The following is an 18,286-nucleotide window of genomic DNA, read 5'->3' as shown; positions in this document are numbered from 1 at the left end:
GAGAGAGATCAGCACCTTCCCTGTGTGCTTCCCGCCTTGAGGAAGCTGTCAGCTGTGATGAGGGCACCCCTCAGCCTTCACTTCCCAGGGCTGGACAATCCAAGTGACCTCAGCTTCTCCTCAGAAGTCTTATCCTTGAGCCCTTGCACCAGCTCGGTTGCCCTCCTCTGGACACACTGACAGTCAGAAGTCCTTCTTCCATTGTGGCACCCGGAACTGCCCCCAGCACTTGAAGTGAGGCTGCCCCAGCACAGAGCAGGACAATCCCCTCCTTGCCTGGCTGGTGATGCTGAGACTGATGCACCCAGTACACAGGTGGCCCTCCTGGCTGCCAGGGCACTGCTGGCTCATGTTCAACTTGCTGTCAACCAGGACCCCCAGGTCCCTTTATATGGTGCTGCTCTACAGTATCTCATCCCCCAGTCTGTATGTATAACAGGGATTACCTTGTCCCAAGTGGAGAATCTGGCACTTGTTCTTGCTAAATTTCATAAGATGGGTGATTGCCCAGCTCTCCAGCCTATGCAGATTTCTCTATAAGGCCCCTCTACCTTTGAGGGAGTCTGAAGTCCCTCCTGTTTTAACATCACTGGCAAACTTTCTTAATGTACATTCTATTTCTGAGTCCAGATCCTTTATGAAAACATTAAAGAGAAGTGACCTTAAAATTTTTCTCAGTGGTTTTGAATGCAGAGGGGTGCTGTGATGTTTAAAATTCTCCAGCTTTGAGTGACCAGGGCACACACAACTTGCAACTCTACACATGAACATTTGAACTGAGCAGAAATAATATTTGTGGAGTGAGGATCTGCACAAAAATAAAAGTTGTACTTTCATATTCTTTTCTAGATGGTAGTCAAAATGGCCCATAGCAGCCTGTCTTGGGTCATCTCAAAAAAGAAGGAGGCTTTTTGACAATACTATCTCTATGTAAAATAAAGAAGAAATAATTTATAATCCCCAGATTGCATGTGAATTTGTTTCTCATGCTAAAGAGAATTCTCTGTGAATTTTCAATTTTTTTAAATCATGAACAGAAAACATACAAAAATTGAAAATATTTCATTTACTGTTTTTTAAAGCCACACAAGTTTATACACTGCAAGAAAGTAGGTTGTTTTTATAGTACACATGAAAAAAATCCTGACTTGCAATAGGATGAAAACTACTTTGGCACTGAGTCAATACATTTCTATTGTTTATCTTCCCACAGGTCAGTAATAAATGGAACAATGTCAGCTAACAAGACAAAGCAGAGTAATGAGAGCATGTATGCCTCCTGCCTGACAGTAGTAAGTGCTATGGAAACTATTTTTCACCTTCCTGGAAAAGAATAACGATTTTTTTTCTAGACTTGCATTTTATGTTCTGTTCAGAAGACTGTTTTCAAAGGAAAAATTGCTATGAAATAGCAGTACTTTGAAGTTAGCACTGAATAAGACTTTGAGGAAAAATCTGTCTTTGAATGAATATAAAATGTGAAACTTTAACAAGAAAAGAATTCTAAATTACACATTTAGAAAGGGGGGAGTATTTCCTTGAAAGCTGAAAGTATACTTAAATAATCAAACAAACCACTGCACATAATGCAATACTACAACTAAGAGGACAAACTCAGCCCTCACATGTATAGCAAGAAAACCAGGTAGGCACATTTTCTCCTTAAATGTTTCAGCATCAAATCAGCAGAATAGCATGCATGCACTTTTTTTTTTTTAATAGAAAAAGAAAGAACAGAAAGAACTTAAGCCTGAGAAAAGAAGAATGATTTGAAACCTGAAAAAAATACCTTACAGTGAAGTAAGTTTGTAGCAGGAAGTAATAGCTTTTATTTAATTAACAGCCCATTTCCCAGTGGGGGAACATTTTTCACAAAAGAACTTTGACCTTTCAGCCCACAGCCTCAGAGAGACCACAAAATACCTTCAACAGCTGAGCCTGGGAACAAAAATTCAGAACTGCTGTATGCACTCGAAATCATGGACTGAATAAAACACTGGCTTTACAGCACATTATAATCCTCCACTGCAGCTGCCCTTCAACTCATTTATCAGTGTTCCACAGCTGATAATTTCCTCTCTTATTTTAGCTCAGAGGAATTCTTAACATTTTTATCTGCCCTTCTGGTCATAGGGCAGGTGATTATGTAGGGCAATCGCTTTTCTTATCCCAAACTGTCTGATTACCACATTAGGTTAAAATTAAGAGTTTCTCCCAATCTGTACTTAGCTTGAAGTTTGCTGATTTTATTCAGACCAACAGAAGGATCTGCATGCTTGAAATTTTATTTCTTCCAACTATATCAGTTGCCTACTATTAATTTCCTGTTATTAATTCCACTTTCAAACCTTGTCTCATTGACATCCTACAGTATGCCAGTACTGTACAGCAGGCTCCCAATGGATTAGATTATCTAAAAGAAGCTTCAGTAATAACTGTGTGATAGGCAAATATGCAACCATATGGCAATATAAATTTGATAATGGCAAGCTGCTCAATCCAGTAGGCAAAGGTATTAAAAAAGGCAACAGCAAAAGACAAAAACTGTTCACATTCAGAAAGGAAAATCAGGTTCACCATTTTAGCAGTGATGATGGTTGATTATTGGTACATGCCTGATATATGGAGGAGTCTCCATCAAGTCTCTAAATCAAAATTTTTGGTAGTTCAGAAGGTGCACTATAGGTATAGTGAAGAAATTATCATTTCGGACCCTTCATTCTAATCACCCAGAATTTAAAACAAGATGCTTTGGGCCTTAAGATAAAGGAATCTCTAAACAAAGCTATTTGTGTCAGGCCAATTAATTGTCATGGGAAGGAAAAAAAGAAAAGGGAAAAATGAACCTGAATTTGGCAAGATTGGCAGAATTTTTTAAGGAAGCAATTCAAAAAGGCAGTTGTACCTAAGCCTTGTAATGCTCCTTGAAGATAAGCAGGTAGCAAGCTTAAAAGAAAGAACTTTTTCTTGTGCTACTTAAATATGAAACTTGGTGGAGTGAGACGAGAGGCATAACAAGTGTTACAAAGAGATGACACAGCCATGGATAACAGTCCTAGCACTGGGTGTATTCAAATGAACCTGGATTTTGCCTCTATTTTTGCTGTGTTTCATATATCCTTCCCTTAATACAATTCTGAAGGCATGATACCAGCCTAGAGAGACCTTTCATTCTATCTGATATAGTGATAATGGTGGTCTTACAAGTGGAGGAAAGTCATGTAAATTTGGACTGATGTAAATACTTTTATCTTCAAGTCCCCATTGATACCCTGAGTTCCTTCCTCTCTCTTTCTTGGCTAGAACTCTTCTAAAGTTATTTGGGAGTACTTGTAATATATTGTTAGATATACCACCTTGCAAAATACGCATGAATACACAGTTGCAGGAAAAGGTGAGTTCTTTTATTTGTCCAGTTCTATGAGTGAAAGCATATTTGTAAAAAAAACAAAACCCCCCACCACCTTCCCCCCACCCAATCTCATTTTTATCAATCTCTATTTCTTTTTTTTCTTTGTTTTATGGGGGTAAGGGGATAAAAAGCTATGATATAGCATATTTTCATTCCCTTTAGCTGAAATTCCATTCAGTAGTCTGCATTTTCAGTTAATTTCTCTCTGAAGTCACCATTTCATTCGTACTCCGTACCATCAGAAATACATAAATTGATAATGTGATTCTTCAAACTGAATTTTTAATGGATTATCAGTTTACTCATCACACATGCAGCACTTACTTTCTTAACATTGTATTTGGGGAACCTCAGGTACCACTGGTTAAACATGACACTTTATGACATGCCATAGAGCTGAAGAAGCACCATCAAATAAAAATTAAAGAAAAATTTATGGAGTTTCAGTGAAGAGGTTCAAAGGAAGCTACAAGGACTCCTGTGAGAAGTGAAATCATTTTGTTATGCACACAGGAATGAAATCCACAGATATTAACACTTCATCACAATGTCAGAAAATAATATGAAAGACTTTTGTAAAATGAGACAATGATCTAAGTAGGAATTTTCTACAGGGTTTTGGAAAAGGTCACATACGTCTGATTTTAATCTTTTCTGCTGGGTTCATCCACATCTTATGGCATTCTCGGAAGCACAGATATGATATCTCAAAAATGCTACTTTTTCAGACACCTGGTTTGGTCAGTATCAGCTGCTGATGAGAGCAAATTGGTTAGCATGTTAAGAGTCCACGTATACAAACTTCAGCTATTTAAATTGTGTAAAACAAGTTCAGAATCTCCAAGAGCTAACAGAGTGGGGGGCATAATGGAGGACCTGATGCTTTGCTCTTAGAGAGCATTGTGTCGAATGCTGTACACACTCATGTTCCACTTGCAGCCATCTTCACAGCATCCTTCTGTTGTGCATAAAAAGTAGAACAAATGACCATAATTAATCTAAAAGTAATGCAGGAATGACTCGTCTTCATTTTCTCACTTGTATGAAAAAGTCCAGTCTTCTGGTCATCTGGAATTGGATGAGGATTTTCTGGACATAGGTGAAATAGGATTATGAACAGGTATGATGTAGAAGCAGGCAGACAGTGGCTGAGCAGAGCCCACATGAAAAATGGGATAGGAAGGGTGTGAAGGTTTCTTATACTTTCCTTCCTCCAGAACAACTAAAGAAAATAATGATGAACAGTAGAATGGATTACCTAAGAAAGAAGTGCAAAGAAAGGTGATTGACTTTGGAGAAGGCAAAAATAGTGTCTTGCTTTGGAAGAAACAGTTAAGGATGGCAACTGTCAGAACAATAGACAGTATCAAATCTAATTAAGAAAAAATGCAGAACAACAGAAGTGACTAAAGATGGTAGTGAAGCAGAGGTACTGAAGAGTACTGAAGATGTGCAATGCTTTAAGACACATAAAATCAACCTTTGAAAAGATGAAAAAGGCAAGGCTGCATATCTGATAGGAATACAGTAAGATGTTGAGGTGAGCAAGGGACATGACTATTGCCGAAGTGTATAGTGAATTTGGTATACCTTTATTGTCATATAAATTGTCTCTCATGTACATAATGTTCTAAAGTGAATGGCATTATTGTTTCTGCAAATTTATGGGCATTACTGTGGAAAGGAATAGATATAGGGGAAGAAATCACTACATTAGTCAAGGCAGTGAGTACTGATGGAGAGAATAATAAGAAGTATAGAACCAACTGAATTCTGAGAAACAAACTTGAAATGGTGAGGATAACGTGTATTAATCTAGAGAATAAAACGTGTTAGACAGCTGCCATATGTGTGGTTTATCAAATAGTGAAGTGCTAACATATTTAGGAGAATGATAGAGAAACAGCTCTCAGAGCTGTTCCTGGAGCCTATGACATGCATAGAAAATGGCCCAGTAAAATAGGAATGAAATGAGAGGCATAAGAAAATAAAATAATAATGCTTTGTGTTCCTGGAACATTCTCCCAAATGACAAGCTGGGCAAGAAAATGGTAGGTAGTGGATAAATTGATTTAGGCAAGACATATAAAGGAAGTTTGGAGATTTTATAGCACAAATCCTGCCAGAAGGAAGTGAGGAGTGCTGCATGGAGGATGTCTTCTTCCAAGTGAAACTTCTTTTTGGTATGAGATGATCAATCATTTTGGGAGACCATCAGAGTGGTGATGGAGTGCTCAAACACAATGAAGTGTAGAGAGAACATAGATACTCACTTTCTTTTTTTCTTGATTGCTACTTATTACCTTTTACACTTCTCTGAAAATGACAAAAACACTGGCTGTCAACAAGATGTACTTAATATGAACATGGGGAATTTATACCAAACATAAGCATTGAAAGAATTTCAGAAATTCACTTACTCCATTATTGTATAGTACTAACTGTATAACTACTCTGTTTTCATTTGAAGTTCTTATTAATTTAAAAATTAATAATGATTTTTTTGTTCACATTCTATGTTATATAGAAATGGGGAAAATGACCATATATATTTTGACATAAATATATTATAAAACTGTAATAAGTATTTAATTGCAAAATTATATTAACTTTCAATTTATTATTTTATCTAACTTGTCTCATTTGCAAGGAGACAAGTCAAAGTGGTATAGGAGCTTTTTGAAAGGTTTCAGGACATATTTTACATATGGAGTGATATACAGAATGATTTATGTCAGTGGAGACTTTGGACTACAAAACCAACTCCAAAGCTCTTCAGACAAAATATATGTACACACAAATATAAGACATAAATGGCAGTGATACTCACAACTCTGGTACAGCTGAACCTACTGAAGTTTCTAGATGCTTTAAAATTTACTTTGGTCAAACGCCACAAATACTTGAAAATATGTTAGGAATTTTTACAGTATTATACAGTATGATTAGAGTATTGATACTAAGCAGGGTCATATTGTTTGTTCTTTCACTTCATCTTCATAAATTTTCATTGCCATGTTCCTGTGAAACAGATTTCTGGACAGTAATTAATTATCTCCCCTTTTCAAAATGTTTTCCTCTTTACAAACATTAATGATAAATTTTACCCAAGTGAGTATTTCAGCTTTAAAGTAATTGCAAATGAAGTGACTACTTAACTATGAAATCAGATATTGAGAAACTTTATGTTTACTACTTACATGATTAAAAGAGAGATTTTTAAATTATGTATTTTTTCTAGATAGAAATGGTTACAAAGCAGTAGAATGTTAAGCTTCATCAGGACTCATTCTTCAAGTATCTTAATTAATGATTCATGCCATGGAAAACTTCATTCTTGCCTCAGTGACCTTCTTCACAGAAGAATAATTTCAACTGGAGAATGATTTTCTTCAGGTAGCAATTTGGGCAGTTTAGGTCTGTATGCTAACTCTCATAATATTTTTCTTTTTAAAGGTTTGGGTTATTATATATTTTTGCCAGGCTTATAATATTTTTAGAAACAAAAGCATATTGTAGAGAAATACAGAGGAGATATTATTCTGAAGAGCTATTATCCTTAACAGCCTCCTTTTAATTACCTTTTAAAATTTTGTGCTTTCTTTAAGCTTTCTCGGCAAAAAAAAAACCCCATTATTATACACCAGCACGTTCACTCAGTAATCTGTTTTTCCAATAAGCATCAAAGCATGAACATGCCTCAGTTCTTCATTAAGATTATAGGCTGGCTGAGGTTCCAGGTATTATTACTTAATGAAAGACAGTTCAACATCAAAATTTCATAATCTTTTGTCTGTAAGTTTCAAAACTGTTAACATTTATTGATGCTTTTGAACTTTCCAGAAACTTAATGGAATTTCTGTTCCAAACCACACCAGTGCTTTAGAAAACACCCTCCATGATCAGTAAGTTAATGGGATCTAATGCAGTATATTAATTTTTCAACATAATTACAACCTTTTCTTATTAAATACTCCAAGCAGGCAGAGGAAGAATCCAGCTTGCTCGATAGCAGGGAAGTTGAATTCTATGAGTAAAAGTCTTCTGCTAATTCACTCAGTGACGTTGGATAGTTACTGAACCAGCAGTTTTAGAAGCCAGCAGCTAAAGAGAGGTACTAAAAAACACTTCAAGGAAAGATTTACATGGCCTGTAGGAGGCTCTGAATCAGCCCACAAATGGCTGATTAGTAAAATGTGCTGAATACTTGCACTAACTGCTGAAGTCAGCAACAGATGGAGGAGTTGGCATCTGTGGACAGAAGGCCACTCCTTCACATATCCAACTTTAGACATGTAAGCATGAACACTTGAGCCTAAGCTTTGCATTCCACCTTTTCAAACAGTAAAATAAGTCTTAGGGGAAGCCGGTTCGCCTGTGTTATAGTGAAAATGCTGTTTGACTATTCATACATCAGCTGTATCACAGACAGCCCCACATACAAACAAACACCAAATAGGCCCTTTGAGCATCTGCTCCCCTGGCAGTCCCTGCTCTCCCTTCCTGCTCCACACCCAGCTTCCAGCACTGGGCTCCCTTCCTGAGCAGCAACATCCTTTATTCCCAAACCAGCCACTTCACGCTACTGGAGATCCCAGCCTCCTTGCCCAGCAATCTTAAACTGTCTTACTGCTCAGTCTTCCCTTTGTGCATTTATCTGTGGACACAGATAAATACACCGAAGTCTTGCAAAAAATAATGTTTTGCCCAGTGAATTCAAATGATACTAGAATTATTATATCTGGAAATAATATTGATATCTACAACCATTAATCAAGGAAATTTGGGATTGGAAGATAGGGAAGGAGAGCTGAGCCTGGAAGTTTAGAAAATGTTTGGACTATCTGGGAAACAGAAATGTTAAGTAAGATGAATAGATGCACTGCCAGTTCTGCCTGTGAGGTAGAGAAACATATGCAAAATCATAATAGAAAAACAGGTAACTCCAGTGTTTGAATATTAGAAAGTAGCAAATTAATTAATATTTCTCCAGAATATGATTAAAGCTTTAGTAGTAATTTGGAAACAACACCCAGCAGGAGTATTTAGAAGTGTAAATTGAGTACATACATATCACTAAAATATTCTGAGTATGACAGCATTTTTTAAATTTCAGTTCTAGTTGCATCCAAACCTATTTAATAATAATGAACTATTTAAAGTGAAGTTTTTCTCTTCTTTTTCTTGTGTGCTATAGCACAACAGAACAAATGAGTTTGCTAGTGCTCCATTTGAGTGCTTTGAAGAAACTGATATTATCTAGAACCACCAAATAAAACAGTGACTGCACATACAGTGCAAATAACAAGATAAGTATTATGTTGCCTTAATGCATAAGTAAAGAATCCATTTTCTGACCATTTGCCACACAGACCATTTGCCTAATGAAATCAGCCTTCCTTCCTCTTCAAAGTACTGCTTTGTATTACCATGGCTGGATGAAAATAGCCTTTTCACTGCCTCAAACCACTCTCTCTCTCCTTACCACAATGCTCAAGCATAGTGCAGATTCAGTCATACAGCTAGCCTGATGCTGAAATAAAAAATCCCATTTGATTCTCTGAGTGAAATGTTCCACAATTGAATGTTGTGCAGTAGGCAAAATGGTATTAAACTCATCTGCTGAATTTGACAGGGATATGCACTGTGCAGTTTGCTTGTATGCACCCACTGAAGACAGAAAAAAAACAAGCCTCCATGACATAAACAAGCTCAGGGGAAATGTTACAGCACAAATTTTGCCCACAATCTCACTGGTGGTAGATGTATAACTATAGGGAAATCCCTACACAAGGACGGAGAGGCTACATTCTGACCTTTTTAGGCATCTGCAATCTGAAAGCAATGGCATCACAACAATTTAATACAGAAGAATAAGTATCTTTGATTCCAGTATTAGTATCTGACAGCCCATATGCAAAATTATATAGCTTTTCTCAATTATTTTTAGTGGATTTATTTTCTTACTGAAATTTAAAATTAACAAACCTTGCCAGTGAGCTTTGAAAGATCATCTCCTCCCATTATCTGCATATCTTGCATAGACTGATCATTCTGAAAGAAGAAAAATAAAACCTTGAAATTGGTTATAACTCTGTAAAATAAAAATGAAAATGTTAGCTTTTTTTTAATCTTGATTGCTAGTCTTGGTTACTAATATTTTCTAATGCTTGTTAGTACTGGTGCACAAGAAAACCGCGTTCTTACTTCTTCCTGTGTCTTCCTACATCTCCTGATTTTTAAGCTAACATCGAACTCTAGGCATTACTGGACTAGAAAAAGTTGCATCTTTCTTTTTAAAGTAGTGTTCCCTTGTTTGCTATTTCTTAATATGACAAGTGTTGAGTAACATATTTATCCATTTCAAAATGGGAGGACAGGAGCATCTCAACACTTGACCAAGCACCTGTAAGCACGTTCTTGGTTTGGAACAGTTTTTGGAAACACAGGCTAAATCTGTTTACATCACAGCTGGTTTTGAAGGAATTAACTCCATTTTTTCAGAGGAAAAAAGTTTTGCGAAACTTATGACTTGTTATCAAAAATATTTTCAGTGTGTCTTACAGTTTCCTGAGTTTTGATTATTTTCTTTCAACTGACTCAAAGATAAAATCCTTGAGGTCAATAACTTAAATATTGCAAATCAGTTTGAACTAAATGCAATGGAACAGTATGTTTTGATTTTCCTATTAAAAAGGTTTGGGGTTTTTTTAAATCAGTAAAATTTTTAAATTTTATACTAACACTTCTAGTTGAAATTCATTTTGGTGGAAAATTCTCAACCAGTTGTAGCTCCAATTCATTATCAGCAGAACACAAAGTTAAGATCACATTAGAGAAGATACATGGATGTCGCTGTTGAGCAGCTAGCAGAGTAATGAAGGCACCAGTTCTCAGTGGCAAGAAGGAATGACCTTTATTGTTTTGATTTCATCACATATATAGAGTTCTCAAAAGTTACCCAGATTGGTCAGTCAGAAGCCTTCCCCCAGGCCTGATTGGCCAGGCCTGCACCGTCCAAGTACTGGGACACTGTTCCAATGACATCCAAACTTTATCTTTATTTACAAAACACAAGAAAATTCTCATGGGAAAAACCTGTGCTAGCCACACATGGAAGCTCTGCTTTCAAGGGAAAACAAAAGAGGCCTTTAAGAAGGTGGCAAAATAAAAAACACACAGTCATGGCCAGGCTATATGAACTTTTCAGAAAAAGCAAGAGCAAAAATAAATATAGTTAATGTGGCTTTTTTGCCAAATTGATGCATGTGCTAATCTAATCTCCCAAGCCACAGGAAGATAGCATTAGTCCAATTGTAATAATAGCTGCAGTACCACAATGTGACACTGTGGTTTACTGGTAACACCTGGAAGCTTCATCATTACAAACAACTGACAAAAACACAATACTTGAACACCCTGCTGTTATTTCATAAACCCCGGGCTCTGAAGTCAAATGTTCTTCCACAGGTAAACAGTGGCATATCAGGATTTACAAGGTAGGTGAGGATCTACTGGACTAAGGGGTTTATAGCTCTTCTTCTGCCCCTCCCAAAGCAGGACAAGCAGAGGCAGCACTCGGATTGTCACAGCTGCCCCCCTGTGCAGACGGAACTGCTCACAGCCCAGGTGGCAGAACTTCAGGGACTTCCAAGCATCTTTGCAGATACTTGATCAGAAGCAATCTGGCAACCCCAGGAACTATTTGTGGTTCTCATGGGAATGGATTGTCTAAATTAATACAGCCTTCCCGAGCAACTGTAAGTAAAGGTTGTAGAATTGCCCGCAAGAGAATTTCTCCAAGTTTGCATTCTGCAGCCCACCAAAAGTCTCCCTGGCTTTTACTCAGACTCCATTCTCCACAAAACTCTCACACCGCAGATTTGTAAAAGGTCCTTAGCAGTCATTGCTTTAAAAGACAGTTTTTAGACCTGCCTTCACTTTTTCTGCACTGGATCTGGGAGCTTTAGATAAATTTCATGCTGCTCTGATCCGTTTCCTGGGAAACAGAGCTAGAGCAGCAATGAAAGATACATCCCATATATTTTCTAATATAAGTTTCAATATTTCTTTTACTTTTGTAAAGAACAACAGAAAAAAAAAGTCAAAACAACAACAAAGCAAGCTACTGACTTCCTCAGAAAATTATTTTAAAGCTAAATAAAAAGTGGAGAAGGAGAAGATTTTAAGTTCTGGCTTAAAAGCATACATCTTTTGTTGTAAAGCAAGACAGGTCACTCTTCAAAAGTCAGGGATGTATTCAAGTCAAGACTATTATAAGACTATAAAAAGCAGATTGTTTCTAATATCTACCACAGCATGTGTAACCAAGGCACTGACAAAATATTTTTTCATTTCCAAATGAGAAAGTCTGGAATTTCATTAGCAACCAGCACACAAGCATTACTGAAGAGGCAGTTTGCCCTTAGCTGCTAGTTGAAAAAGAGAGAGAGAAAAAAGATAACACTGAGGTGCAATGATTAATGAATTTATTTATTTTTCCCTAAAAAAAAAAAATCTCTTTCAACAGTATTCACAGCAGCACTGTTTCCTTTGCATTTGGTATTTCTGGCTTCAGCTGAAAGGAAGATGCTGAAATAGCATCTTCATTGCTGGCAAGCAGCTAAGCAAACACAAAAGCCATTGAGAGCAGGGGGATCACAGCATCCTGTCAATCTCTGCATTCACACATTGGCTATTGGGACACAACTGTGCACATTTATGAAAATCCTGGTGTTCTGACTGGAGAACCAGTGCTGTCAGAGGACAAGGCTGAGTATTCATGGTGCCTAAAAACCATATAGTTTTCTATATGGTCTTTCTATATGCAACTCAGAACCCTTGAGCCAAAGTATTTTCAAAAAATTTAAAGAAATTTCCTTGCATCACACTGGAGAGCAATTCTCTTGCTAAAAAAAAAAAAAAGAGTAAATTCAGATAATTGATTTTAATTCCATTTATAACTATCGACATTCACCACTTAACTCATGCTGTAAAATACATACCTGCCAAACAGCAAAGCTCAATACCACAGTGTGACATTACCATGATTCTAATGTTCACATAGATAATTTGCACACTATGGTTGCCATAGAAACCTCTCCATGCATTTTTCTGAGTTCTCAGTTTATAATCTCAAAATAACACTGCACTAAATGTTAAGTATAAAGTACAATGGATGTCAGGAAAGAAAAAAATCTGTTTCATTCAGTACCAATTAATGTCAATTCAGAACTGTTTCTTTAATTTTCATAGTCTCAAGTCATTCAGAGCTTCTTTCTTCCTTTGGGAGTTTTTCCAGCTGATACAATTGAGTCTCTGACATTTATAAATGCAGAAATATGAATTGAAGCCTCACTTTCTGTCACCCAAAGTTCCTCAATAGTTGCTCCCTAAAATCCCTAAACCCTATCAACTCTTTTAAAAAAAAATATTGGACACTAAATACATTGGCTCAGATAGAGACAGCTCTAAATCACACTGTGTTTTGGTTAATGTAGCACAAAATTTATTGCAGCTGTTTCTGACAAGACATGATTCATTGTGTCACATCCCCACAACTCATGGCAAGCTACATTTAATACTCCATTTCTATTTTCTTCCTGTGCTTAATAAATTTGCATTTTCCACAATAAATCTCAATTTCTTTGATTTAATTGCTGTGTTTTGCCTTTTCAGTTGTTCATCTTTACTTTATACTTTTATTTCATTCTAGGAATAGTTGATGAATTAAAGCAAGAATGTTATTTCCACCACCATTTTTCATGGCATACAAGATAAAACGTTTGCTTTCTATGTAGATTGGAAGTATACATATTTAAATTCCATCTATACTAAGTCATGTGTTTTGAACTGGGTGGGGCACAGAATTATTACATCTCTTTTACATCTCCTGAGATCAACATTTGGACATAGTTCAAGTTACAAGTGAAATGAGTTGGGTGGTCTCAGGAAAATTCATTATAAACAGCATTGCTCATCTGAAAATTGCACCAAACTGTGAACATCTGTTACTCTTCTGAAGAAACAGAATCTGGAATACATTAATACTGGGCTCAGTGAAACAAAGATTCTTTAATCATGGCAAAAAAAGTAGCTTTAACAGAACAGTTTAAATGCATGACTAAATTACAAAATATGGACAAAAGGTCATTATCACACATCTAATTATAATAGTCTTCAGAGTTTGTACGGAAATTCTTTAAAAAATGTGGTTACCTTTTTCTCCCAAAATTCATCAGGGAAACTCAAAATGAAGAGGAATATGGCCATCAGGCCTGTTCTATTTTGCTTTTGTTCCCTTGGGTGATACAGCAGATCCTCCAACCTGAGAATTCCCATTAGGATAGCTCTTTTGCATCACAGCATCATTCCATCTCCTACCATTGGGTTTTCCAGGAAGGTTTTGATCAAAAAGAACTCAGTGACAGATCACACAAGCTGTCCCTTGGATCCTAGTATGAAACTAAGTTGCTTTGCAACCTGCCTCCTGAGAAATACTTCAAAAGATGAATATGTTGATTGGGGAAGGGTCAGTATGGCATCTACATGAACTGTTAACCTATTGTTGCTAGTAGATAAAGTCAAACTGATATATAAAATGTAGGCTATGAAATACCCTCGATGAACCAGTAAAAGTGGAGTGGTAATACATAAGATGCTGTGCTTTGAAGCAACATACTCTTGAATCAATACCATTTTGGGTTTCTTGTCTAAAGAACAACAGCTAAGAACTAAAGACCTCAAGGGTGTAGAACATGAGCTGTCACAGTTATCATGGCAGGCAGCTAGAAGGACTATCCAGGCTTAAGCAGCAACATTCAGAGGGCAACTAGTTAGTTCTGTTAAGCTGGAGACTTGTGCAAACGAGTGGGAATGATATGGATCATTTCTCAGTAAAGACTGGAAAGTTTGCCTTCCCTTCCCCAGAATTAAATGCATACCAAAGGCCAGACTGCAACCTCCGGGGTACACCCACATTCAAAATAGTCAAGTGCCAGGTCACTGATACATTTTTAAGAGGTGCCTTGAATACCTTGCAAACAATCCAACAATGCTGAGCCTGCTGGGAATCAAATCCAGTAAACTGGCACACACCCACTGCCAGAACATCCCCTTTCCTGCAGGGAAGTACAGGTACATGTGCACTGAAGCATTGACAGCTCTGTACATTTCTGTAAGTTTTAAAGCTGCCCTCCTGAGCTGACCCCACCACTCACTGTGCTGCACTGAGATTGGCCTTATTGCTATTGCGAGGATAACAGATGATAGCAAATTTTAAACTGGTGTCAGTGTACATCTAGCAGAATTCTAATTACCACAGTGAAAGACATATTTTACTTCGGTAGGGGTAGATTTACAATATAACTAATTTGAAGATTCACTTATTTTTTATTCTTTTTCCTCCTTGTTGTTATTCCTTAACTAAAAGCTCCACCACTCAGGTTTGGAAGTGCTTCAAATTCAGGCTAGTCGATCCAGTTCCAGGGAAGGTCAGAGTTTTGCAATGAGGAAGTTGGCTTTGGACAGAAAAAGACAAACAATGAACTTACTGACAGCAAGGTAGCCCTTATCAGCTGACCTGTGGTAACACCTGGGTATGTTTCTTCTCTACTGTAAAAGCAAGGCAGGTCATTCAGCTTACAAAACTCTCTGGGAAACAGTAAATTGTATATAAATGCAATTTACATACAATCAGTTTGCAATCATCTGTTCAGACATTCAGCATTTTTTTGTGTACCAGGACTCCTGCATGCCTTCTCTGTATTTAAACCAAGGAAGGCAAGGTATCTTAAAAAGGGGCCAAACTGTCATAAGCTGAAGCAGAATTCAGACCAATTAACTTGACTAATAAGGATTATAGATAATAAATTATTTTATTTTTTGTATTTCTGATTTAGCAATTAAGTTTTATATACTTGCTTAGCATTGGTTAAATGGGTTATTTTGTTTAAGAATAAGGCAGTAAGATTGCAGCACCACATATAACCATATAGCACTTGAACACTTAAAAAGATCAGCAAGAACTGGAATCAAGAACGTATGATAACAAAAGTTTTGAACTGTATGTATATCAGAAACACAATAAATCCTCAAAATTCAGGTTAGTTTCCACAGTAGTCTGAGATTTCCTTGCCCTCTAGCTTATTTTTATTCTCTAAGATAATATTTCAAACATAGAAATTAAATCCATGTATGTTCCAGGATGAGAAAAGGTACTAACAATTTCACGGGGCTCTTCAGTCGCATAAGGTAAGGTTCAGATCACACAATTTTTCTCCAGAGATGGGAAGAAAATAAATTTTAAAAGTTACAGGTAAAAGAAAAATTTAAGAAGCAGACCTTCCAGAACTGCCATAATCCTACTCAGGTACTCCTTTAGGGCTGCCAGGAGGCATTGCTAAGTATGTCTACCTTTTGTGATAATAATGGAATACCAGCCCACACTCTTGGTATAGTAGACTTGGGATGCTTTTCCTCCTCTGCTCTATAAGTTTTCCATAAGTGTAAGGAAAATTTTCCTCCTGCTACAGTAATGCAAAAGTCATTAAGGTCATCAGTGAAGCTATGGCCAACTCTACTGGACTCAGGTAAGAAAATGTCAGTTTGGATTCAAGCCCACAATAACTGCAGTATCTGTCTTTTACCCAATTATTGTTTAGCATTAAATGCATGCACATTACAGCAGTGGAACTAGGAGTCATGTTTCCTGGCCTCAACAGAGGAACTCAGCATGCCAGCTGGGACACTACTAGATCCACATGTACGATCTCACCATGTTTTTTTTAACTGTGTTATAAATTAATGATCAAAAGTAAATGAACGTTGTGAAAAATCATATAGCTTTGTACTAAAAAATCATATTTTAACTGTGTACTAAAAACCCTGTCCACTTGGGGATTCTGCAAGCACAAGAAAACAGCTTTCTCTAGAATAAACACAAAGTATTAACCTTCTGACCCTGCCTATCATTAGTTCCTAGGCTCTGGTGATAAAAGGGAGATAGAAGAAGAATTCTGAAGTTTGTCAAATAGCCACAGGCTGAGAAAACAGATAGATAGGTGTAAGCAAATTCACAGAAGATGAGTCTGATAAAAACCTCAAATGCCTAGTACCTTCCAGCAATCTGGAGCTTAGTGTATCATTGACTCACAACTAGTAGCACTCTCTTCCATACCAATGTGTTCAGTCCCTTGGCTAACGACAACTTGGAAACTTTGAACAGCACATATTTTTTTTGTGAATTTTCGTGCAAGGTTATTTTATAGTATCCTTTCTTTATTTAAATATTTTAACTTTTGTCTATCAAATAAGGAGGGAAAAGAATTTTCTATCTGTCACACAGAACAGAACTGTATTCACAGAGGCGTTCCTGTTATTTCCATATTCCTTTAGAGTAACCCTTTTGGTTTACGCCTTATGGCCCTGCTGGGGTGTGACACTGCATGAACACTACACGTTATGATCCGTTTTAAGAAACAGCATTTAAGATGCCTGTAAAGCAGAGTCATAGAATTCCTTGAGAAAAATTAGAGCCCTCCGGCTTCTTTTAATTGATTGTGCCCCATTTTGGATCCTAATATGAAAAACTCACATATTAAAGGGTACTAGTAGTGTCCAAATAAAGCCATATTTTTCCAATGCACAAACATGTCACAGTACTTTCAAACTTATCAGATCTCATTTTTACAACAGGATTAGCAACCATTAAGTTCTGGACCTTTCTTACACATAAGATCCTATCTCCCTGTCACTGTAAAATCCATGAAGCAGAGTGACATATAATATTCCTGCAAATGCCACAGCGTAGTAGTAGCTTGCTTGGTGTATTTTTGGCAGAATATGAAACAAAAAATTTTACTAGAACTAAACTTCAATTTTTTAGACTTTATAAGAAACCACTGCTTTACAACTAATACTGTTTCCAGGGGAATCTAATTCTTTGAAAAGATGAACAGTTGGATGCTTCTAATAAAATCCCTTGATGCTTTGAATCTGTTCGAAAAGTGACCAATTTTTAAAACATCTACAGCCTTAAATGTTAAGATGTTTCAGAAACCTGAACTTCTTAAAAAGATTTAAGCTCACAAAAAAAATTAATAAACTTTAAGAAAAAGGAACTTCAACTCTAAAACTCTTTATACATAGTAGCTCTACCCTATGCAATATACTGTAATCCAAGACATTTATTTCAAATTGGAAGACATTTTTCAAAAGACAACATTACAGCTTGCAAGAAAAATGTGCCCCTTGGGGAGACAAATTTATCAAATAATATTAGAAAATACCTCTGTGGAGTGTACATTAGATCTGAAATCCACAACACAGTACCAACCCACAATATAGGAGAAGTAATTTTTTTCATTTAAAAAAAATAACTCCACAGATAAAAATCATCTATCAGTATGAAGGAAGGCAATACCTAAGTAGGAAACAATAGATCAAAATTTAAAGTATCTTGAAAAAGCATGTAGTTACTTGCTTTAATATGCCCCATAAATGCTTTAAAACAATACTTTGGTATTTCTGAAAAGCTGTAGGACAGCTCAGTATCACCCTGCCTTCAATGCCACATCTGCTCTAGTTCTGTCCCCATGGCAATCAGGCCACTTCCTACTCAGCTCTCCCTCAGCTCAGTTGTTTGGTTCCCCCAAATCTTTCATATGTGAGTCACTGAAACACTTACTCATACCTTAAAAAAATCACTAGGAATTCAGATGGTGCTAACATATTCAAGTGATGTGTAGGTGTGTTATCTGATGCATACAGTTACAAAGATCATCCTCTATGAGTAAGTTTTACATTAGAGATAAACTTGATAAACTGACTGTCTGATAGACTTACTGTGACCTTTCCTGTGACTGTGCCCACAAA

At 36.7% G+C, this 18,286-nt stretch overlaps 1 protein-coding gene across 3 annotated transcripts in view; it reads right to left on the bottom strand.

Moving 5' to 3' along the window:
- The window catches only part of PRTFDC1 (phosphoribosyl transferase domain containing 1), a 44,008-nt gene that overhangs the window by 11,378 nt on the left and 14,344 nt on the right, over positions 1–18,286 (bottom strand). For all 3 annotated transcript variants that reach the window (XR_014849704.1, XM_085050496.1, XM_085050497.1), the window contains exon 4: positions 9,401–9,466. Coding sequence is in view for 2 of the 3 variants with exons in the window: in XM_085050496.1 (XP_084906622.1) it covers positions 9,401–9,466 (66 nt within the window). In the remaining variant the exon portion in view is untranslated. The remainder of the gene's footprint in view (positions 1–9,400; positions 9,467–18,286) is intronic.

Source organism: Lichenostomus cassidix, chromosome 2 (genome assembly GCF_008360975.1).
Source record: "Lichenostomus cassidix isolate B80296 chromosome 2, HeHo_3.0, whole genome shotgun sequence".
In the NCBI taxonomy this organism is placed as follows: domain Eukaryota; kingdom Metazoa; phylum Chordata; class Aves; order Passeriformes; family Meliphagidae; genus Lichenostomus; species Lichenostomus cassidix.
Note: the sequence above shows the minus strand (reverse complement) of the source record. Positions and strands in the feature narration are given on the sequence as shown.